The sequence below is a fragment of the Sorex fumeus genome, unplaced genomic scaffold (assembly GCF_029834395.1).
Source record: "Sorex fumeus unplaced genomic scaffold, SorFum_2.1 ptg000033l, whole genome shotgun sequence".
In the NCBI taxonomy this organism is placed as follows: Eukaryota; Metazoa; Chordata; class Mammalia; order Eulipotyphla; family Soricidae; genus Sorex; species Sorex fumeus.
This window is the reverse complement of record NW_026606090.1, coordinates 35,458,336-35,483,314: the sequence shown is the minus strand read 5'-3', so window position 1 is coordinate 35,483,314 and position 24,979 is coordinate 35,458,336. Positions and strand designations below refer to the sequence as shown.

Sequence of the window (24,979 nt, the reverse complement as noted above, 5' to 3'; positions counted from 1 at the left end):
TCACGGTCACAGTCCTCCCGTTGTTCGTCAATTTGCTCGAGCGGGCCCAGTAACGTCTCCATTGGAGACTTTGTTGTTACTGTGTCTGGCATATCGAATACGTCACGGGGAGCTTGCCAGGCTCTGCCGTGCGGGCGAGATACTCTCAGTAGCTTGTCGGGCTCTCCGAGAGGGGCGGAGGAATCGAACTCGGGTCAGCCATGATGGCTGCGTGCAAGGCAAACGCCCTACCGCTGTGCTATCGCTCGAGCATAAAACTTTTCATCAAACTTTATTGAGAAATCAGATCCACTTTCAGACAGGACGTTTCAGATATTTAAATAACATTAAAGTGTCTGAGCAAAGAAGTTATCACTTCACAGTTGTACACAAATAAAATATAAAAAACAAATTATAACTTAAACTATAACTATGAGGAATAGATGTTAGTATATAAACAAACGCACATTATACTTTGAGAATTAAATTACTCACAGTGATCATTTCAAACCAAGTATCAGCTAAGGACATTAATAAAGCCAAGCAAAATTTCTCTCCACCACTAAGAAAGAAAGGAGTAATGATGAAATGGAGAAGGAAAAGTATCTCCCTTACAGACAGAAGGATCTCTAGGCATCAAAGCCAATTGTATAGAGATACACAAGTCAGATGGTGCTGATTTAAAAAAAAACCATATTTTATTGTTCAAAAAGGACATAAGAGTCAAAACACAAACACATTTTCCGTAGACTTACAAGCCAATGAAAATTATTCTTTATATATTTACCAAAACCATACTTACAGATCTAAGTCTCTTTATTGTATCTTCCAATACTATTATATTATTTTGCTGGCAAATTAATTGAATCTGAAAAACAATCCATAAAAAATGTCATTCATACCACATTTTCATGGTTTATTCCAAAACCACGATTAACATCTAGATTGATTCCAGATCTTACCTACTGTACTGAGTGCTAAGATTTTTCGTTGGATATCTAAGTTGCCTCCAAATCTTAGCTAATGTACTGAGTGCTGCGGTGAATAATGGTGTGCACACATCATTTCAAATGGACATTTTTCTACCTGGGGGGAGATACCGGAAGGTGGAATTGCTGGCTGTATGGCAGTTCAATCGGATTCCATTCTGCCTTCCAAATGGGCTGATCCAGACCACAATTTCACCAGCAGCGACAAGACATCCTTTCTTGCCACCCCCTCGCCAACACAGACGGTTCCCAGTATTTTTGACATGTGCGTTCTCTCTGATGTGATGATAGGCATTTTTTCATGTGCCTGCAGGCCGTCCATTGGTCTTCCTCAGAGAAGTCCCTGTTCATTTCCTCTCCCCATTTTTAGATGGAGTTTTAGAATGTTTTGTTGCTGAGCATTGTGAATACTTTATATATCCTGGATATCAATCCTTTCTCTGATGTGTTGATCACTTGACTTCTTGATAATCGTCGATTTGCTCGAGTGGGTGCCAGTAACGTCTCCATTTGTCCCTGTCATGTGCTAGTGTAGTCCAATGGCGTCTGTTCATTCTAGGAACACAAAGAGCCTCAAATGGATTGTTCAGGATCTTGACGAAGAAGTCTGACCATCTGATAGGTGGGCGGCCACGCGGTCTTTTGACGTCCCGTGGAATCCAGTCAGTAATGGCTCTAGTCCAGCGGTCGTCTCCAAATCTCATTACGTGTCCAGCCCATCTGATTTTTGACGCCTTGGCAAAAGAGACAGCGTCCCTGATTCTTGGTCGACAGAGGTTGGAACTCCGGATTCTTTCTCTCATTTGAGTGAAACGTGATACTCCAAGCATAGCTCTTTCAATTCCTCTTTGGGAGACCCAAATAGCAGAATAGCATTCTCATCCTGTTTGCATAGGGCCAAAGTCTCTGAGGTGAATGTTAATGCACGAAGAACAGTGGAATCAAAGAGATGTGCCCAGAGCTGGAGGTTCTTTGTCTCTTACCTATTTCTTCGACGCTCTTGAAGGCATTCCAAGCTGCTCTCTTCCTCCTGCGCAACTCAGGTGCCAGGTCTTTCATCATGTTAACTTCTCGACCTAGGTACACATAACTGTTGCATTCAGAGATGGTTGTTCCATTGAGAGCGAATGGAGTGTCAGGAATGAGGCTGTTTCTCATAAACATTGTCTTTGTGAGATTCAGCTGTAGTCCGACCTTTCCACACTCACGGTTGAAGTTGGCCAGCATTTGTACCGCTTGGCTAATGTTTGTTGTTATTAGAAAAATATCATCAGCAAAGTGGAGGTGGTGTAGTTGCTGACCATCTATCTTCACTCCCATTCCTTCCCATTCTAGTCGTTGCATGATGTTCTCGAGGGTGGCACTGAAGAGTTTCAGTGAAATGGTATCACACTGCCGAACCCCTCTCTTGACATCGATGATTACTTCTTTGTAGAATGGTGAGATCTTGGCAGCGAATCCGTAATACAGCTCACGGAGGATCCTGATGTATTAAGTTTGAATGCCCTGATTGGTTAGGGCTTCAATGACCACTTCCGTCTCAACAGAGTCAAAGGCTGATTGTGATGTGTTGACCAAAAATATTTTCTCCTCTTCAGTTATCTGTCTTTTAGTTTTAGCCCATGTTTCTTTTGCCATGCAAAAACACTTTAATTTAATGTAGTCTTATTTGGATACTGCACAACCGCAAGGAATGATGAAATCGTGCAATCTGCTTCAACATGGATGGAACCGGAGAGTATCATATTGAATGAAGTAAGTCAAAAGGAAGAGGATAAAAACAGGCTGAGATCACTTATATGTAGTGTTTAGAATAACTGGATGAGGAAATGCAATGATTTAAAGAGGGGATGCCTAGAGCACCCTTCGGCCCAAAGCATGCGGAGAAGAAAAAAAATCTAAATAAGCAGTGAATGTTTTTATTAAAGAAAACTAATATACTCCTTCGTGTTTGCCTATCTTTGTTCAAGAAGCCTGATGAAATATGGCAACTCCTTTAAATTATTCAATATTTTGCATAAATTAATGAAAATTCTTTTTGTTTTCTTGTTTTCACTTTCGGGTCACATCTGGAAGTTCAGTGCTCACCTCTGTCTTTACACTCAGGGATCAATAGTGATGGTCTCAGGGTGACCAGAGAGAGTCTGAGGGCTCAAACTCAGGTCAGCAACAAGCAAGGCAAGTGCCAATACCCATGATACTACCTCACTGGCTGCAAATTACTTGAGTATTTTATCAAATTTCCTCCCCCAATCTGGAAAACAAAGTTAGTACTAGTTGTAATTACAGTATCGCTGGAGCGATAGCACAGCGGTAGGGCGTTTGCCTTGCACGCAGCCAACATGGCCGACCCAAGTTCGATTCCTCCGCCCCTCTCAGAGAGCCCGGCAAGCTACCCAGAGTATCTCGCCCGCACGGCAGAGCCTGGCAAGCTCCCCGTGATGTATTCGATATGCCAAACACAGTAACAACAAAGTCTCCAATGGAGACGTTACTGGGCCCGCTCGAGCAAATCGATGATCAACGGGAGGGCCAACTGGCCAATTGTAATTACAAAATGTTAATGGGAAAGAGATAAGAAAATGACTAGGTTAAAAGTTTTCCAAATCACCCTAATAAAAAGTGATTATTTTTGCCTCTACGCTCTTTTAATAATTTGTTTCGATCAAAATTACAATATACCGTTTTTATCAATCTTATAAAATATATCCAGCCTTATAGTTACTTATACTCATATATTTAATGTATGTCTAAATTGTATTTTCCTAGAAAACAGTGACTATGCTTTTCATGCAAAGTTGTAAAAGTTCTTCACTAAAATTTGGCATGCTGGTTTAATGAATTTATTTCTTAATTCATAAATCTCCCCCATTGTTATTCTAAACTGAAAGTCACCTGATCTTGCCAGATTTAATTTTAGAGTTTTCTGGAATAATGATTAATCATTTGTTCTTTTTTTTTCTTTTTCTTTTTGGGTCACATCTGGCAATGCACAGGGGTTAGTCCTAGCTCTGCACTAAGGAGTTACTCCTGGCGGTACTCAGGGGACCATATGGGATGCTGGGAATCGAACCCGGGTCGGCTGCATGCAAGGCAAACACCCTACCCGCTGTGCTATCTCTCCAGCCCCTCATTTGTTCTTTAGACCAAAGATAACTTCAAGATATCTGATAGTCACATTTTAATTTATAAAATATTTAAGGGGTATTATGGTTTGTAACATACTTTTGCACAAGTTTTCAACTGATACTAATAAGAAGTCTATCTATGTTTGATTATGTACAAGATCCCCATAAAAATATGTAAAAATTCTTACTGCCAAAAATTTTAAATAGCATAACAAATTCTTTTAGAGACTAAATTTATGTATATATTCTCAAAGAAGATGGGACATAACTAAATAATATAAAAATTGGAGAAGGTATATCATTATGTTTAGGTACAAAAAGCTGTTATCATAGCACTGTGGATTTTTTTAAATTATACTGTTATATACAGCAGGTAGGGCATTTACCATGCATGTGGACGACCCGGGTTTGATTCCTCCATCCCTCTTGGAGAGCCCGGCAAGCTACTGAAAGTATCTCGCCTGAATGGCAAAGCCTGGCAAGCTAGCCGTGACATATTCGATATGCCAAAAACAGTAACAACAAGTACCACAATTTGTTGTGAGAGGTTACTGGTGCCTGCTCAAACAAATCAATGAACAACAGGAGGACAGTACTACAGTGCTATACTGTTATATCTATACAGACTGAAATGTCTGTAATAAATATGTATTACTTTTGTTAAGATGAAAAACAATGTAGATTCCACTCCGAAAATGAAATTACAAGACACAAAAAATAACATGCTAACCCAACATATTCATTTATTTGACACTAATTTCGGCAAATGAAGTGGACTCTCTGCTTTTGAGTCCATCATGTGACTCATTGGTAGAATGCCTGCTCTACAGGTATGAGTCAGTCCCTATCACAGACCCATAAAGAATTGAGATTCCAACTGGGCATCACTGCTACTTCAGATACCGATCAGAACAAGAAAAAAAATATATACGTGCAATCTCTTGCACAGCACAACTGAAGGTGAGCAAGAACTGAAAATAAAGTGTGTTTACCATTCAACAATCAATGCAATTAAGTATCAGAGCACCACAACTAAGTGTTTAAGCACTACAAGCAAGTGTACAAGCACTGGAAATCAAGGTGAGAAAGGGAAGGGAAGAGGCAGAAAACACAGACTTCAAGGAGTTTACATCGAAAGAGAAAAACAAAAGATAACCAGCAAAACATAGATCAGAAAGGGATATGGGTAATGACAAGATAAGAGCTTGTGGGGGGGGGGGGGGAGGGCAGAGCAATGGTACAGTGGGTAGGGCACGTGCCTTGCACGTGCCGAGCAGGGTTCAATAGGAGCTTCCCATAGGTCCCATGAGCCGCCAGGAGTGATTCCTGAGTACAGAGACAGGAGTAACCCTTGAGCACTCTCGGGTATGGTCAAAAAAAAGAAAAATGTTTACAGAGACTTATACCATGTCTTCCACATATTTTATTGGCTTTATTACATATGGTAAGAACTAATAGAGAAGAAATGCAATAATAATTCCAATGTTAATTTTTTAAACTGTATAAATAAATTAGATATCAGGAATTACAATTCTTTTCAACATTAAATCACTTAATCACTTAACTTCCCGTTAGTCGTCGATTTGCTCAAGTGGGCACCAGTAACGTCTCCATTTGCCCTGTCGCGTGCTAGTGTAGCCCAATGGCATCTGTTCGCTCCGGGAACATGAAGGGCCTCAAACCGATCGTTCATGATCTTGACGAAGAAGTCTGACCATCTGGTAGGTGGGCGGCCACACGGTCTTTTGACATGCCGTGGAATCCAGTCGGTAACAGCTCTAGTCCAGCGGTCGTCTTTAAATCTCATTACGTGACCAGCCCATCTGATTTTCGACACCTTGGCAAATGAGACAGCATCCCTGATTCTTGATCATCCACGGATGTCAGAACTCCGGATTCTTTCTCTCGTTTGAGTGAAACATGATATTCCAAGCATAGCTCTTTCTATTCTTCTTTGGGATTCAGCACCATCGACCATATCCACACGATAACCAAGCTCATTGAGGTTTCTCGGGAGTTCAAGATGCCGCTCTGTTTAACGTTCATTGATTTAAAGAAGGCCTTTGCTTCTGTTGAGACGGAAGCGGTCATTGAAGCCCTAGCCAATCAGGGCATTCAAGCCCAATACATCAAGATCCTCCGTGAGCTGTATTGCGGATTCACTACCAAGATCTCACCATTCTACAAAGAAGTAATCATCGATGTCAAGAGAGGGGTTCGGCAGGGTAATATCGTTTCACTGAAACTCTTCAGTGCCACCCTCGAGAACATCATGCAACGACTGGAATGGGAAGGAATGGGAGTGAAGATAGAAGGTCGGCAACTACATCACCTCCACTTTGCTGATGACATTGTTTTAATAACACCAAACATCAGCCAAGCGGCACAAATGCTGGCCGACTTTGACCGTGAGTGTGGAAAGGTAGGACTACAGCTGAATCTTACGAAGCAATGTTTATGAGAAACAGCCTCGTTCCTGACGCCCCATTAGCTCTCAATGGAAGGACCATCTCTGAATGCAACAGCTATGTGTACCTAGGTCCAGAAGTCAACATGACAAATGACCTGGCACCCGAGCTGCGCAGGAGGAAGAGAGCGGCTTGGAACGCCTTCAAGAACGTCGAAGAAATAGCTAAGAGGATGAAGAACCTCCGGCTCCGGGCACATCTCTTTGATTCCACTGTTCTTCCTGCCACGTGATATTATTTTACTCCTGATTTGTCATGTATATTATGTTTGGGGGGGCCACCCCCAGTGGTGCTTAGGATTTACTCCTGCTTTATGCTCAGGGAGCAATCCTGGGAGGACCCAGGATCACATTTTCCTCTAAGGAAACTTTTTTGGATCATTCTTAGCAGATTATTCATAACAAGCACTACAAAATAAACTATTTAGACCTACTTTGGGAGCAGGCTTGGGTGGTGATGAGAAAATCCAAAATAATGGTGGTGGGAAGGTGTAATGGTGGAGGGATTGGTATTGGAATATTGAATGAAATAAATTGTGAACAACTTTTTAAAATATAAGAGAGTTTGGGGGTTGGAATGATAGCACAGCAGGTAGAGAGTTTGTCTTGCACACAGCCGACACAGGTTTGATTCCCAGCATCCCATATGGTCCCCCGAGTACCACCAGGAGTAATTCCTGAGTGCAGATCTGGAGTAACCCCTGTGCATTGCTGGGTGTGACCCAAAAAAGTAAAAAAAAAAAAAAAGTTTTTTTTTCTTGAATATTCAAGAAAGAAAGAAAAAAAAAAGAAAAGAAAAGAAAGAAAGAAAGAAAGAAAGAAAGAAAGAAAGAAAGAAAGAAAGAAAGAAAGTCTGGCTGAATAAACTACTCTTGGTGAGGCAATCATTTTACTGGGGTGTGGGGGGGGGGGGGCGTTGGTTGTATTTGGTTTTGCTTTTTGTTTTTACTACATCCAACCATTGACGTCTAGGCTGAAAGGTGTTGTTTGACAAATGTGCTCTACATCAAGAACACTCCTTTCTATGTAATTTCCTTTGCTGATTTTTCTGCTTTCAGTGTTCTATCTCTCTCCATGGCCTCTGTCATTCTGATCAGGATGTATCCTGGAGTCTATTTATTTGGGCCTTCTGAATCTAGGTCTGTGCACTCTTCAACTTTAGGACCTTCCCAGTAATAATTTATTTAACTACTGTTTCTGCGTCAGATTTTCCTGGCCTTCTGGGACCCTGAAGAGTCTTTTGATGTTCCCCTTGAATTCATCCCAGGGTTCTCTTGTCTGCTGTTCATTAATTTGGGGGATTATTTTTCCATCTTCTGCTGTTGTCTAAAGGTTTTCTGCATCTCATCTTGGAACTCATTGATATCTGTCCTCAGTTACTCTTACTCTACTGAGGCCTTCCCATGAGTTTTTCATTTCGTCTACTAAACTCTTTAGTTCTGCCATTTCTGCTTGTGGTTTCCTTATTTCTGTTCTCTTGTGTTTTATTAGCTATCCATTCCATTGTTTCTTTGAGCTTCTTAAACATGCTCCACATTTCCTCTCCAAAGTCCTTATCAGAGAGGTCTTATAGCTGGCCTATACTGGTAAAGTCTTCAGAGCTATTATCTTCTGTCTTCACTGCTAAGAGTGGTGATGTTCTGTAGTTGCTTTTCCACTTTACCTTTGGCAGCCTGGAGGTATTTCCTGCAGTGCTGTGTGGCCAGGTAAGCAAATGTGGGATGTCTTTGCATGCTCACAGTGAGGGATTAAGAAGTGAAGAAATGTGAGGTCACCGTGCGGCTGTGAGCTTGGGGGGAGGGGGGGGCTGGCCTGAGGGGCAAAATGGAGATCCTGAGTAACAAACAGGATCCAGATGCCACAATGCCTCAGTTTCATGGGTCCAGAGCTGGGCGGAGCCAATGAGGGGTAGCTTGTTGCCTTCCCCTTCCCGACCTGGGAGCATGTAATGGTGATTCGGAGTAACAAACCATAAAGGACAGCATGTATTTTTTATACTGGACACTGAAGATTATTCCTTTCTCTCTGAATCAAGTGTGGGCAGGGAAGAGGAAAATCAGCTATAAAAACTATTATCAAGCAAACTAGAGACATCTGCTGGCAAGAAATTAATTTACTGCCGAAGTCCTACTGGTATCCCACAGTAATTTATTATAAAGAGCAAATGGTCTAGTAATGGTCAAGTCATGACTTCTCTCTGGCCATCATCCTGATTATCATTTTCTGAGACATCATAAACTTAACTGAATTAGTGATTCACAGATATTGTTAACTATATGAGTCATTTGAAGCCATTAAGGTTTAGATGTAATCTAATAAACAGCAACAGATAATGTAATAGTAAATATCAAAAGATTACAATGGGATAAAAGAATTACTCTGTGGACCACTGAAGAAATGGCTCAGGGCTAGGGAGATGGGCTCAAAGGGCTGAAGAACATACTGGCATCCACACAGCACTGCAGGGGTAGCCCTGGTAGAGCCAACCAATGCTTAGGAGGATTCTCCCCTCAACCCTTCCTCCCAAAAAATACTTTAAAAACTATGAAAGTAAACTATTCCCAGTAATAAATTTAATTCTAAATCAATTCTTCAGCCTCAGACTCTATTTCACATAACCAGAGAATAATCTCATGTAGTCTAAGAATCCAAACATTGTTTCTTAGTTCTCAAATCAGAAATTCTCTTATTTTGAGCCATATCCCACAATTCAGGTAAAGAATCTTTTTCCCAGTGGTTGGATACCTAAATTACACGCCCCAAAATTAAATGATTATGACCACAGATATTAGTTGTTCATATCCCCAACATTGGTCATGCATTTTTCTAATCCCCATCCTATCTGTAACCCTTACTATGGTTGGTGGCTTTGCTATTCATAAAACAGACATATTTTTTAATTGAATCACCGTGGGCTGGAGCGATAGCACAGCGGGTAGGGCATTTGCCTTGCACGCAGCCAACATGGCCGACCCGAGTTTGATTCCTCCGCCCCTCTCGGAGAGCCCGGCAAGCTACTGAGAGTATTCGATATGCCAGACACAGTAACAACAAAGTCTCCAATGGAGACGTTACTGGGCCCGCTCAAGCAAATCGATGATCAACGGGAGGGCCTTTACTTTTACTTTACTTTACCGTGAGCTACAGTTACAAAGCTTTCATGTTTGCACTTCAGTATACAAAGATCGAACACCCATCCCACTGCCGGCGCACATTTCTCACCACCAACATCTCCAATATCTCCCCCCACCCTCCCACCCGCCACCTCCCAGCCCTCCCCCGCCTCTATGGCAGACAATTTCCCTCTTACTCTCTTCTCTACTTTTGGGCTAAAACAGATACTGATGTCAACTATATTATGGTATTAGAACATCATTTTTCCCACTGCACCTAATAATGATATTGTGTTTAAACTAAACTTAGACCCGAGGCTGGAAAGACAGTCCAACAGACTGAGCACATTACATTGCACATAGGTTTCGGCATTCATCCCCGGCCCCACGGGGTCCGCCAAGCACCTGTAGGGGGAGCTCAAGTGCCACAGAAGCCTGCCCCAGCTCCTGGCCAAAAGAAAAATTCTGATCGATGGTAAATTTAGTACCTTTGCTTCTTCAAGTTCCTTGTCGGCGGTATCCACCACAAAATTTTTCTCGCTTTCTAGTTGCTTCGCTAGTTGGTCAATTTTAATCAATTCTTTACATAGATGCTCATTGTGGTTGGTCAAATCATCTACTTGACTGCTTACCACCTCCTTACTATCCAAGAGTTTCCTAACATATTCTTCCAAGCCATGATTTATCTGTTTGAGATCTTCAATCTGTAATAATTAAAAAGAAAATGATCACATTGAAGTTTTTCTTTAGCTTCCCTCTATACATAGTAAATAGGCCACAGGAATCAGGAAGAGGGGTTTGTTTCTCTGTAAAGGAGAATAAGCTATATCTTTTTCTCACTTTGTGAATCCTGCACCATGCAAATATATTGCATGGAAAAGTTTTTTTTTGTTTGTTTTCATACAGGCAACACATTTTCGTGGTACAAAATATGCAAAATTTCCCATCTATATCTTTTCAGGTTATTTACAGTTTAATTTAAGTTATTATTGATTTGCAATGATTAGAAAAATGGTCACGGCCAAAATGATAGGACAGCAGGTTGCTTTGTAAGTGTCATCTCTCGTTTGATCCCCCAAACACTGTGTGGTTCCTTTAGCATTGCCTGTAGTCATCCGTGACTGTTGGAGCAGAGCCAACACTTGTGGGTATGGCCGGCTAAAGAAAGTTGGTTCAGAAAAATAAGATTATTTCAGGAAAATAAGATTAAATAAAGTACTATAGCCAGATTTATACTTAAGTCCAAAACTCATACCCTTTCTACAAATATGAATTACCTCTTCTAAATAACTTTTGTTTTGGAGTAAATAATAAGGGTTGACATTAGAGGCAAGGAAAGTATTCAATTATTAATGTGTTGCTTATGCACTTAACAATTTTAGCAAAATTGAAATAAATAATACAGAAATTAAGAGTTTTGTGGATACATTTTTACTGTTCTGTTGCTGAGAAATGTATAGAAGCCAGAAATGAAGACAAAAAACTTTCTAAACTCATTTTATAATCCAGGTTTTTTAAATGTGGATTTGATGAAATTTTCAATATTTTAGTGAATTTTTTTGTACTTTGGTTTTTCTTTCGTTGGCTTTCTGAGGTAACATATTTTACAATTCTATTTTCACTTACCTGTAGTATTCCTTAGTATGTATTTCTTTTCTTAGTGGTTATTTTGTTACATGTTTGTAACTTGGATTTATACATTTTATATGTTAACATATTTATTTATCTATATTCTATATTGTCAATAACTTACCAGCTAAAGTGAATAAAGTGAAGTGAAATGTAGAAACTTTGTTTCCCTTTATACCTTCCATTAGTAACATATTTCCCCTACATGCATTCACCCATATTCCTGTCCTACAGACTGTTCCTTTTTTTTTGTTTTGTTTTGTTTGCTTTTTGGGTCACATCAGGCGATGCACAAGGGTTACTCTTGGTTTTGCACTCAGGAATTACCCCTGGCAGTGCTCAGGGGACCATCTGGGATGCTGGGAATCGCACAGGGTCAGCCCTGTGCAAGGAAAAGGAAAATGCCCTACCCACTTTGCTATTGATCCAGCCCCCAGGCTATTCCTTTTGACAATCTGTTTTTTGTCTGCCTTGTGGCTTTGGGCCCACACCCAGCAATCAGTGCTCAGGGCTTCCTCCTGGCTCTGTGCTCAGGTATCACCCATGGAGTGTATCAGGGGACCTTGTGGGAGTCAGGGAACAACCCAGAGTGAGTTATGTGCAAGGCCAACTCCTACTCACTGCACTACCAGTCCATTCCCATAGCATATTCTTTAACATCTCTTTTTTAACTAAAGAAATCTTTTCAGTTATTCTTTCAGAATAGACCTAGTGACAAATATTTTTGGGTAGGGAGAACCATAACCAGAGGTTCTTGGAGTTGAGTGATTGCTGGCTCTGTGCTTAAGAATGACTCTTGGTATTCTCAGAGACCAGATGCAAACAAGCCAAGCGTCTAAATCCCTGTACTATCTCTCCTGTCACTAAATTTTATTTTATTCTCCCAAGAATGTCTAGATTTGCCCTTCATTTCTAAAGAATACTTCCACTAGCTATGAAATACTAAGTTGACAGTAATAGCAAGTCACACGATGGAGACGTTACTGGTGCCTGCTCGAGCAAATTGATGAATAGGAGGACAGTGCTACCGTGCTACTGTGAAAGAGGTCATGGCTAAAATAGACACCTTACTGAATGGGAGATATTTGCAGTATCTCTCCCAGTACTTGAATAATGTGATTCACTTTTCTTCTGTTTTTCAAATCTGCTGTCCTTTCAATACTGTTTCCCTTCAGCTAACGAAGTTTATTTGGTTCCCTTTTGGTTATGGGGTGGGGTCATCTTTGTTTCTCACGACTTTGGCATAAATATTTTTAAATTAGTTTTTTTTATGTTCTTGGGAAAAACATTCAAGTGGATTCTTGGGGTCATATGGTAGTTCTATCTTTTCATTTCTGGAGGTCTCTATACTATATTATATAGAGGTTTTACCATGCAACACAACCATCAACACTGAATAAGGGCTTTTTTTTCCCCCACATGCCGACCAGCACTGGTTGTTTCCAGGCTTTTTTATTATAAGCCATTGCCACATATCTGACATGTTAATCTGTCATTTTGACTTGCATTTTTATGACAATCAGTAATAAGCAGCACTTTTTTATTTGCAGTTGGCCAAATGCATGCTTTTCTTGAGAAAGTATTATACAGCTGTTCCCCTTATGTTTCAATAGGGTAGATTTTTCTTCATGAGTCTGGTGGGTACTTATTTATCAGATGTAGGGCATGCAAATATCTCCCATTCAGTAAGGTGTCTATTTAGCCATGACCTCTTTCACAGTAGCACTGCAGCACTGTCCTCCTGTTGTTCATCAATTTGCTCAAGCAGGCACCAGTAACATCTCCATTGTGCGACTTGTTGTTACTGTTTTTGGCATATTGAATACATCACAGGTAGCTTGCCAGGCTTTGCCATGTGGGCGGGATACTCTCGGTAGCTTGCCGGGCTCTCCGAGAGGGGCAGAGGAATCAAACCCAGGTCAGCTGCTGCAAGGCAAACCCCCTACCCGTTTTGTTATATTCCTGTTTATTTTTGCTTCTGTTTACTTTGCCAATGGAGCAGAGCAATTCAAGGTAAAGATCGTGATATTGACCTCTAAAGTCAATATCATGGAAAGGTCTGCCTGTTTTTCTTGATATACTTGAGTCTTTAATCCATCTTAATTTAACACGTGTGTATGGTGTAAGACAGGAATCCGATTTTATTGGCATGTGGCTAACCAGTTTTCCTAGTACCATTTGTTAAAGACTTTCCTTCTACCACTTAATACACCTAGTCCCTTTGTCATAAATTAATTGATCGTGTGTCCAATGATTCACTTCTATCTCTCAAGTGCATTCCACTGCTGAGAGTTGGTCTTTGTCCAGTGCCACACTGTTTTGATTACTATAGTTTTAAGATACATTTTAAAGTCAGAAACTGTGATGCCTCTTAGCTTCTTTTACCTCAGAATTCAGCGGATTGTTATATTTGGGGATTTTGTGCTTTTTAAGCCATAAAATTTAGCAATATTTATTCTATGTCCTTGAAAAATGTCATGGGAAATTTTGGAGGGTGTGGACCTACCAAGCTGTGTTCAGGGAACCCAGGGCCACTCCCTAGTGATTCTCATCCAACTGGACTAGACATTCAATGTGCAGCTCAAGATTACTTGGGTCCTACAGTGTTATGACTACCAGAGCCACAGTGAAGACAAGGGGGCCATGTGGTGCCAGGGACTGGACTGGAGTCAGTTAAGTACGGTACTACAATCCCCATACTTGCCCCTCAGCCTTGTCAAAGGAATTTTGCTAGGGATTTCACTGAATCTGTACAATGCGTATCATTTTCACAATGTTAATTCTCCAGTTGAGGAGCACAGATTGTTTCCATTTGCTAGCATCTTTTTGTCAGTTATATATTTTTTCTTATGCCATCTCATTTATAGTTTTGACATAGAAGTTTTGGGCCTCCTTTCTTGATCCTTAGATACTTCATTTTTCCTGAAGCAATTTCAAGCATATTTTTTTAAATGTCTTTCTCTTCTACTTTTTTGTTGCAAACAGAAATGCAGCAGATCTTTGAGTACTGCCTTTGTTTTTTTTTTGGGGGGGGGGGGCACACCCGGCAATGCTCAGGGGTTACTCCTGGCTCTGCACTCAGGAATTACTGCTGGCGGTGCTCGGGGGACCATATGGGATGCTGGGAGTTGAACCCAGGTCGGCTGCATGCAAGGCAAATGCCCTACCGGCTGTGCTATCGCTCCAGCCCCTGTGTACTGCCTTTGTAACCTGCCCTTTACTGCATTACTTTATTGGTTCTAGAAGTTTCTGATGGCACCTTTCCAGTTTTCAGTATATATAAGTATCATGTATTTATGTAAAATATCACCATTTTATTTGGATTTCTCAGGGAGACTTCTGGTAGATGTTCATTCATCTTCTTTACTCTCTTTTGCCTCTTTTGACAGATTTGAGGAATATTAGTCATTCGTTCCTTGAACACTAGTTTGCTACAACCTTTCTTACCACATTTTCCAACATTCCAAAAATTCAAATTTGAGACTTTTAAAAATATATTCCAGTCCCTGAGTCTCTGTTCACATTTTTATTCAATCTATTTTTCTCCCTGTTCTTCTTAGGTAATTTCTCTCTCTCTCTCTCTATGTGTGTGTGTGTGTCTGTGTCTGTGTTTATATTTATTGATTCATTCCTCTCTCCCCCTCACTCTGTGAAGAACCGTAAGTTTTCTTAAGTTATTGTATTTTTTTTAAAAAAAATCTTTTATTGTAGCAAAATATACATAAAATTCCTCATTCTACCCACTTTGGTTCCCTTGTGCTTGGGGGCCTCCTGGCGTGGTAGAGACTTTTCTCAGAACGTGCTGGAGCAGGAACGAAGGTACACTGTAGCCAGAGCAGAAGCCAGAGCTTCTCAACACAAAGCATGTGCTCCATCCCACCGGATCTTCTCTCTAGCTCCACTAGGGCAGTGTGGACTTCTGAACTACACCCAATAGTGCTCAGGACTTACTCCTGGCAGTACTCAGAGGGCCATATGTGGTGCTGGGGATCAAGCTGGGGTGGCTGCATAAAACCTTTTTTGCTTGTTTGGGGATTTTTTTTGTTTTGTTTTGTTCTGGGGCCACACCTGGTGATGCTTAGGTTACTCCTGGCTCTCTACTCAGGAATCACTTCTGGCAGTGCTCAGGGGACCATATAGGATGCCAGGGATCAAACCTGGGTCAGCCGCATGCAAGGCAAACACCTTACCCACTTACTATCACTCCAGTCCCATAAAACCTCTTTTAAGTTGCATAATTTGTAGGCATAAATTACATCCACCATGATATATACACATCCTACATCACCATTCCAAAGACAGAAATCTGTGCCCATAAATATTCACTATAAACACCTTTTAAACAATAACTCTTAAAACGATAACTATGAATTTGCCTATTCTAGACCCCTTATTTAAGTAGAATTTTTAAAAAGCTGTCCTTCTGTACCTACCTTTTCTGGTTTTGGTTGTTAGACCCCACTGCTCAGGGCTTATTCCTGGCTCTGTGCTCAGGGATCAATCCTACTGGGACTCTGGAAACCCTATGTGCTTTGAGGGATCAAACCCAGATTGTCCACGTGGAAGAAAAATCCACTACTCACTGTACCAAATGGCACTCTACTTAGATTTCTATTTTTCAACTTATCATGTCTTCAAGATTTATCCATATTGTACCCTATTATCAGAATTGTGTTCTTTTGAAATGCTGAATAGGGCCAAACAAGAATATAGCAGGTAGGGTGCCCCTTGCCTTGAACGCAGCTAACCAGATACAATACCTGAACGCTATACAGAGCCCCAAGACCACCAAGAGAGATTCCTGAGCACTGAGTCAGGAGTAATCCCTGAGCATCACCTGGTGTGGCCCAAGCCCCAGTGCACCCCCAAATGCTGAATTTACCTATATACAAATGGAAAGCAAATCCATTTGTCTATTCCTTCCATCACTAATGACTTCTGTGTTGTTTCCATCTTTTGATTATTGTGAATAATGCTACTATTCTATCAGACTCTATACAATTGACACTGGTATACAAACATGAGTCCCTGATTTTAATTTTAGGAGAATATATCTAAAATGAAATAGCAAGGGGCTAGAGTGGCCATATGGTAATTCTATATTTAGTTTTCTGAGGAACAACCAAGCTATCCCCCCCATCCCACACACACACACACTAAGACTCTACCATTTCATTTTGCATTAAATAATGGACAGGGTCTTCTGTTAACTCTATGTCCTCATATACATTCATTGTTTTTGGTGTGTGCTTTTTTGAATAACATCTATCCTGATTGTGTGATGTGGTATTTTGTGGTTTTGATGTGCATTTCCTTAATAGCTGGTGTCATTAAGCATCTTTTCATGTTTGTTGATCATTTGTATATTTTCTTTGAACAGATTCAAGTATTTTACACATGTTTTAATTGGGTGCTTTTATTTTTGTTATTGTTCAGTTGTAGGAGTTTCCTATATATTCTGGATAGCAATCCCTTTCAGATACATGATTTGAAAATATCTTCTTTCATGTATTTTTAGTAATTTATTTTTAAATTTAATTAAATTATTGCAATTTAGGCCACATATTTATAATAGTGTTAGTTTAAGATTTTGATGTAGTTATCACCCTTCATCACCACAATGTGCCCAAGAAGCTTCACCAATGTCCTTAAGTTACTTCCAGTTCACATATCGCTGGTCAGTGAGATCATCAAGTACCCTCTGACTTATTTCACTAAATACCCTCCAGTTCCATCCAAGTTGCAACAAACTCCAAGATTCCATATTTTTTATAGCTGCATAAAATTCCATTATGTGTGTGCCACAACTTCTTTACTCATTCATCTGTCATTAGCAGATCTTATTTCTTTTTTCTTTTTGGGTCACACCCGGCGATGCACAGGGGTTACTCCTGGCTCTGCACTCAGGAATTAATCCTGGTGGTAGTCATATGGGATGCTGGGAATCAAACCTGGGTTGACTGTGTGCAAGGCAAACACCCTACCTGCTGTGCTATCGCTCCAGCCCTAACAGACCATTTTTAAGAGCAGTTTTAGATGTATATAAAAATCATTGTATCACTGACATTTCGTTGTTCATCGATTTGCTCAAGCGGGTGCCAGTAACATCTCCATTCGTCCCAGCCCTGAGACTGTAGCAGCCTCTCCTTACTCATCCTTCTCAACAGTGCCATATTGGAGGCTCTTTCAGGGTCAGGGGAATGAGACCCATTATTATTATTATTGTTTTTGGCATATCGAATATGCCACGGGGAGCTTGCCAGGCTCTGAGATCTCCAAGACTGCTCGGATCGGGGCTGAGCATCCTCCACCCAGATCCTCCATCTTCCAGTAGGCAGGGGTCACACCCACCAACTGCATCCTCCTCCTCCCGGCACCGTGTAATCCCATCAACGTCCAAGACCCAGAGACTATAAAACCCAGTTCCCGACATCTTATTATCTCAGTCTTGCTTTGGACAACTTGGCAGGCTACCGAATGTAACCTGCCCACATGGCAGAGTCTGGCAAACTCCCCGTGGCATACCCAATATGCCAAATACCAGTAATAATGATGGGTCTCATTCTCCTAACCCTGAAAGAGCCTTTTTAAAATCTCAGGGCTAGGACAAAGGAGACGTTACTGGTGCCTGCTCGAGGCAATAGACAACAAGATGATTGTGATCATGATATATATATATATATGTATATATATATAAGTATATTTTCCCATACTCCCTCTCCCCAGTTTCCCACTTATTTATATATTTTTATCTTAATGTGGTTCATTTGTTATCATTTGATGCACCACTTTTGATACTTTCTGCTCATTTCATTTTTATTCTTCAGTGCTCGCTTGAAGATCACTCCAATTTTTCACGGGGCTTCCAGTATGTAAAGACTGTGCTTTAGGGGGCTGGAGCAATAGCACAGCGGGTAGGGCATTTACCTTGCACGTGGACAACCCGGGTTTTATTCCCAGCATCCCATATGGTCCCCTGCACCGCCAGGGGTGATTCCTGAGTGCAGAGCCAGGAGTAACCCCTGTGCGTCGCTGGGTGTGACCCAAAAAGAAAAAAGAAAAAAAAAAGGTACTTCAGATTGAATTATCTTTCTTGCTGTATATGCAATTAACAACCAGTCTGTATAGTTTATATTAGTTTTTTGGGTTGAACTGTGGCTTTTGACAAATATATGATATTGTCATACATCACTGCTGTATCACACTGTGATATATAGTCTACCCTTCCTCCCTGTGAATCTCTGAAAAACAGTCAATTTTTCTGTCCCATGTGTTTTTTTTAATATATTTATTTATTGAATCACTGTGGGAAAAGTTACAAAGCTTTCAGGTTTTGGTCTCGGTCATACAAATATCAAACACATTTCCCTTTACCAATACTTATTTTTCACCACGAAGAACCCCAATAACCCCCCCCCCATGCCTGTGAGGCAAATGAATTCTAGTTAACACTCTATCTACTTTGACTAGATTCATTGTTTCAATAAAAGATGCACCATTATTATTTAGAGTTTACCCCCCCCCCCATCAGACATGCTGAAAAAGCATTGTGAAATGATTTGCTTTCTACAGCTGGGTTCAAGAATTAAATGATGTTGCATGGCCGCTATTGCAGCTGCGCGGTTTTGGATTTCTGCTATTTTACTTATTAACCCTGGAAGTATTTCTACTGTCTGTCCCATGTTTTATCTTTTCCAGAAATTCAGGGGCTGGAGCGATAGTACAGTGGGTAGGGTATTTGCCTTGCATGCAGCCGACCCGGGTTCGATTCCCAGCATCCTATATGGTCCCCCGAGCACCACTAGGAGTAATTCCTGAGTAAAGAGCCAGGAGTAACCTCTGTGCATCGTCGGGTGTGACCCAAAAAGAAAAAAAAAATTTATATATCACAGGGTACATATCACGGAAGGTGCTCAGGGCTTACTCCTGGCTCTGAACTCAGGGAATCACCCCTGACAGTACTCAGGGACTAAACAGGGGTTGGCCTGATGTAACAATTTCAGATTTCTTTTTTTACCGACCAATTTTCTTCAAAGTTCCTTCTAGATTTTTCATGACTTGGTGATCTTTTCTCCTTTCCCTTTCTTTATTGCTGTTGTGATGACTGGGGATGGCAAGCTTGATTGTGGAACTGAAGGGGTACGTGGTGCCAGGGACTGAAATAGGGTTAGCCACAGACAAGGCACTTTTACCCTGGATTGTTTCTCTGGCCTTGAGATAGAACCAACTGTGGTGCTCATGCATTTTCTGGTTATGGGGTTTACTGTGATGCTCACACACACGTGTGACAAGGATCACACCTGACCACAGCTTCCACACTTCTTCTCAGCTTAGGGCTCGTGGGGGATTACGTTTCAGTTGTGGTGCCGGCACATACTTGGCTGTGATATTTCAAAGATGGTATGCTCTGCTGCAGTGTTGTGGGTCCAAGAGAGCAGAGACACAGTGACACCGTTCAACATCATTTACCAGGTACTAGAAATCAAACCAGCAACTTCACTCTTGCCACTAGACAATTCCCTGAACCCTTTCCTATTTATTCTTATTTGGGGTGAAAGGGCTGGGCTCCATCTCATGGTACTCAGGTATTTCACTGTACTATGATATACAGTGATATTCCACTGTGTGGAAGTACCACAGTTTGTGTATCCATTCACCTACTTGACTGCTTTCAAAAATTTCATTTTTTTTTCTTATTTCTTTACGGAGATTTCTGTCTTTGGCGTATTTCAAGCTTGCTCAGAATTGCTTGTTCAAACATTTCCCTTTTCTTATTGAAACTGTGGTCTTTCTATCACTTAATCACTTAATCACGTAACTTCCCATTAGTCGTCGATTTGCTCGAGCAGCCGCCAGTAAGGTCTCCATTTGTCCCTGTCGCGTGTTAATGTAGCCCAATGGCATCTGTTCGCTCTGGGAACATGAAGAGCCTCAAACCGATCGTTCATGATCTTGACGAAGAAGTCTGACCATCTGGTAGGTGGGCGGCCATGCGGTCTTTTGACATGCTGTGGAATCCAGTCAGTAACAGCTCTAGTCCAGCGGTCATCTTTAAATCTCATTATGTGACCAGCCCATCTGATTTTTGACACCTTGGCAAATGAGACAGCGTCCCTGATTCTTGATCGTCGATGGATGTCGGAACTCCAGATTCTTTCTCTCATTTGAGTGAAACGTGATATTCCAAGCATAGCTCTTTCTATTCTTCTTTGGGAGACCTAAATAGCGTTCTCATCCTGTTTGCGTAGGGCCCAGGTCTCTGAGGCATATGTTAATGCAGGAAGAACAGTGGAATCAAAGAGATGTGCCCGGAGCCGGAGGTTCTTCATCCTCTTAGCTATTTCTTCGACGTTCTTGAAGGCGTTCCAAGCCGCTCTCTTCCTCCTGCGCAGCTCGGGTGCCAGGTCATTTGTCATGTTGACTTCTGGACCTAGGTACACATAGCTGTTGCATTCAGAGATGGTCGTTCCGTTGAGAGCTAATGGGGCGTCAGGAACGAGGCTGTTTCTCATAAACACTGTCTTCATAAGATTCAGCTGTAGTCCTACCTTTCCACACTCACGGTCAAAGTCGGCCAGCATTTGTGCCGCTTGGCTGATGTTTGGTGTTATTAAAACAATGTCATCAGCAAAGCAGAGGTGATGTAATTGCCGACCATCTATCTTCACTCCCATTCCTTCCCATTCCAGTCGTTGCATGATGTTCTCGAGGGTGGCACTGAAGAGTTTCGGTGAAACGATATTACCCTGTCGAACCCCTCTCTTGACATCAACGATCACTTCTTTGTAGAATGGTGAGATCCTGGTAGTGAATCCGCAATACAGCTCACGGAGAATCTTGATGTATTGGGCTTGAATGCCCTGATTGGCTAGGGCTTCAATGACTGCTTCTGTCTCAACAGAATCAAAGGCCTTCTTTAAATCAATGAACGTTAAACAGAGCGGCATCTTGAACTCCCGAGAAACCTCAATGAGTTTGGTTATCGTGTGGATATGGTCGATGGTGCTGAATCCTTTGCAGAACCCGGCTTGCTCGCGTGGTTGTCCTTCATCTAGTGTTCTGCCAATCCTATTTAGGATGACTCGAGTGAACAACTTGTAGATGACAGACAATAGGCAGATCGGGCGATAGTTGCCAATGTCATGGATGTCTCCCTTCTTGAACGATAGTACGGTCCTGCTGGTTTTCCATTGGGACGGAACCTTGCGTTCAGACAGGTAGCAAGTGAAGAGCCGAGCCAGTGTATTGATGAGTACTGATGGCAGGTTCTTCAGGTGTTCAGGTCTGACCTTGTCTGGGCCGGGTGCTGTTAGTTTCTTTACCGATGAAATGGCGTGTCGGATTTCGAAAGGAAGAACGTTGGGAACGACATATCCATCCTGTGGAATTTGGTATGTTGGCAAGTGGACATGGCTATCGAAGAAATTTAAGTAGAAGATAGGGTCTTTCTATGATACCTTCAAATCATAGGAGAAGGGATTTGTCTTTTTCTAGTTGGGATCTTGCATTCTGGGACTAACCTTTCTATTTTAGAAGGCTTTCTGTTTATCACCACTTCATTGAACATAGGAGGACACTGCTTTGCTACTGCTAAGTGTGAGGGAAACCCTATAGCTCTCCAAGGTCTCTGCTGACACTGCTAATTATTGCTAGGTAAGGTTAGTGCCTGTGCTGAAGCCACAACATCTTGGGTCAGACACTCTCACAGTGAGTGCATACCCTCGACACTTCTGGGTGTGGTAACAGACCAAACTGCAATAGGTTTCCCGTAACACCATCCTAGCGAGGAAGAAATGAAGGAAATGAAGGACTATTACTATGGTATTCACTGACCCCATGGAGTTAAAGATCTCCTTATTCCTTGGTGGAAATGAAAGTCTTGATTTTTCACTCAACCCTCTTTTAGAGCACCGTGATGGGTTGGCAGACTTAGAGGGAGGGCAGCGCAGCAAGATGTATTTGTAGTCTCTACTAAAGCCAGGCAGGGGTGCAAGTGTAGCTTCTCCTCCATCTTTGCTGGCACAAATAGGGCTGCGGTTTGTTCGTGGTCTTGGCTTGAAGTAGACAGCTATTGCTTAAAAATAGTTTGCCACTAGATTATTTCTTTGGTCTGACAGAGATGACTTCTCTGAGACCTTTCTTTGCTTGCACCAACTATTTCCACTGCCAGGTGTGTGTGTGTGTGTGTGTGTGTGTGTGTGTGTGTGTGTTTCAACACACTGATTAGACTATATCGGAGCAAAAATAGAAAGTTCAGGAATCCATATATGCAGTAACTCCTTATGTCTTTGAGGTCCTAGCCAGTCTTCCTCCTTCCGGACTTACGCAGTTGTGTTATTTTTATATAGAATGTTCAGGATTTTTACAAGCACAATTTTACTTGTACTTTATTCAAGATTTAAGGGAAATAAAATCTACTTCATCATCTGAGACAAGGAATTTTCTTCTAAGTGGCCTTTATTATAGCTCTATCACATGTCAGGCACCATAGGACCAGAAACAACATAGAGATCAGGAATTAACTTCAAATCCTAGTGAACTTAGGAATTCAGAGAAGTCCAAGCTCTGACACACAATGGTCAAATACCATTCCCTAACCACTTGAAATCTTCAGCTTCCATGTCTATAACATGGAAAAATATGACTCTTTCACAAGATTGGGATCTATTAAATAACATTATATATTTGAAAGCAGTTGATACAACACCTGGCATACTTTGTACTGACTTTGAATCTGTGTTATCAAAATGCCTAGAATAAAAATGGAATAGTTTAGACCCATAAGATTTATATAAGCACCAAGTAGGTATTTATTCTTCCTGACTTAAAATTGCCTTATTTAAAAATAGATCCCATCCCAAATTCAGGAAAAAAAAATAAAGAAACTAAACATAACCTGTAATTTGAGGGTAAAGATGAATTTATCTTGATTTCTCACTTCTTGTTCTAGCTGGAGTGTATTCTGGTATTTTTCAGCTTCAGAAACTGGAGCCCCTAGACCAAACTCATATTCCTTGGTGGTACCCTACGGGAAAGAATGGGAATAATACAAAAGTATTTAGTTTAAAATGGCTTTATGGGGCCCAGAGGAATAGCACAGTGGATTACAAAACCTGCTTACAAGCTGATGGTTCCAAGTTCAAAATCCCTGGGGTGGGGGTATGGTGCCACCAGCAGGTTAATCTGTACCTGTGAGGCAAGTGCATCAGCAGCCTGATGGCGCCTTCAGTCTTCCAGATACCCCAAAATTGCTGCTGTGCCTTTGGCCAGACCCCAAAAACTTGGGGCAAAGTTTACCAAGAAAGTAAACAGCCAAAAGTTAGGTATGTGGGAAACACCCACAAACCACCTCCGGCTCAGCTATATAATTGGAGACAAGGCCTCTCTGGTTCCTGATTGAACTGCTTAATGGCCATGATCCCAGAGACTCAGAAACGAATCTTGGAAACCAGCGGCTTTAGGTAATAATGCATCCGGTCCCTGCAGTAGGTTACCGGTGCTGGGCCAACCCAGGTGGAAATAGGTTTCGTGCCTTGGCCTGTTCCCCCTGGCGGCCCAGTGGCTGCCATCCTTCAGAGGCCACTGGATAGTCAGGTTTGGGCCCCCAGTGACGAGACACACAGAGCCTCATGGGATGGGGGTGGAGCCGGGCTTGTCCTCCCCACCCCAACGAGACCCCAAGTCATCCCCCACAAATGGCCTCTCTGGCTCCTGATCAATCTGCTTAACGGCCATGATCCCAGAGACTCAGAAACAAATCTCAAAACCCAGTGGCTTTTGGCAGAAATGCGTCTGGACCCCACAGTATGTTACTGTCGCCGGGCCACCCCAGGGAGGAAAGGGTGTTGTCACTCCACCTGCTCCCTCTTGGCGGCTCGGTGGCTGTCATCCTCCAGAGGCCTTTGGACAGTCAGGCTTGGGCCCGCAGTGACGAAACTTGTTGGGCCTCATGGGATGGGGGGAGCCGGGCCTGTCCTCCCCTCCCCAACGAGACCACAAGTCATCGCCCACGAATGGCCTCTCTGGCTCCTGATCAAGCTGCTTAACGGCCTTGATCCCAGAGACTCAGAAACAAATCTTGAAACCCAGCGGCTTTTGGCAGAAATGTGTCCGGACCCTGCAGTAGGTTACTGTCGCCAAGCCACCCCAGGGGGGAAAGGGTGCTGTCCCTCTGCCTGTTTCCCCCTGGCGGCTCAGTGGCTGCCATCCTCCAGAGGCCATTGGACAGTTAAGCTTGGGCCTGCAGTGACGAAACTTGTTGGGCTTCACGGGATGGGGTGGAGCCGGGCCTGTCCTCCCCACCCCAATGAGACCACAAGTCATCGCCCATGAATGGCCTCTCTGGCTCCTGATCAAGCAGCTCAACAGTCATGATCCCAGAGACTCAGGAGCAAATCTTGAAACCCAGTGACTTTTGGCAGAAATCCCTCCAGATTTAAGTGTTAAAATTTCAGAATTTCAAAATCACATGGTCCTACTGCAGCCGCGCGACATCATATGTTATTCATAACCAGCAATAGAACACAAATTGCCTATTGTTGCCTTTTCAGCATATCTGAGTGTTGGGGTAAAATCTCAAATAATAATGGTGGGTCTGGTGTCAAAATATTGAATGTGATCAAAGTAGAGAGAGAGTAATGTGGAAATCATCTGCCCCAAAGGTGGGGGGAGGGT

General features: G+C 42.0%; 1 protein-coding gene across 11 annotated transcripts in view; it reads right to left on the bottom strand.

Moving 5' to 3' along the window:
* The window catches only part of TSGA10 (testis specific 10), a 129,119-nt gene that overhangs the window by 98,561 nt on the left and 5,579 nt on the right, over nucleotides 1–24,979 (bottom strand). For 9 of the 11 annotated variants that reach the window (XR_008792828.1, XR_008792829.1, XM_056116740.1 and 6 more), the window contains exons 2-4: nucleotides 23,202–23,330; nucleotides 10,165–10,380; nucleotides 782–847 (exon numbers count right to left, since the gene is read on the bottom strand). Coding sequence is in view for 6 of the 11 variants with exons in the window: in XM_056116735.1 (XP_055972710.1) it covers nucleotides 782–847; nucleotides 10,165–10,380; nucleotides 23,202–23,330 (411 nt within the window). In the remaining 5 variants the exon portion in view is untranslated. Of the gene's footprint in view, nucleotides 1–781; nucleotides 848–10,164; nucleotides 10,381–23,201; nucleotides 23,331–24,979 lie in introns of those variants that run through there. The other 2 variants (XM_056116741.1, XM_056116739.1) reach the window with 2 other exon arrangements.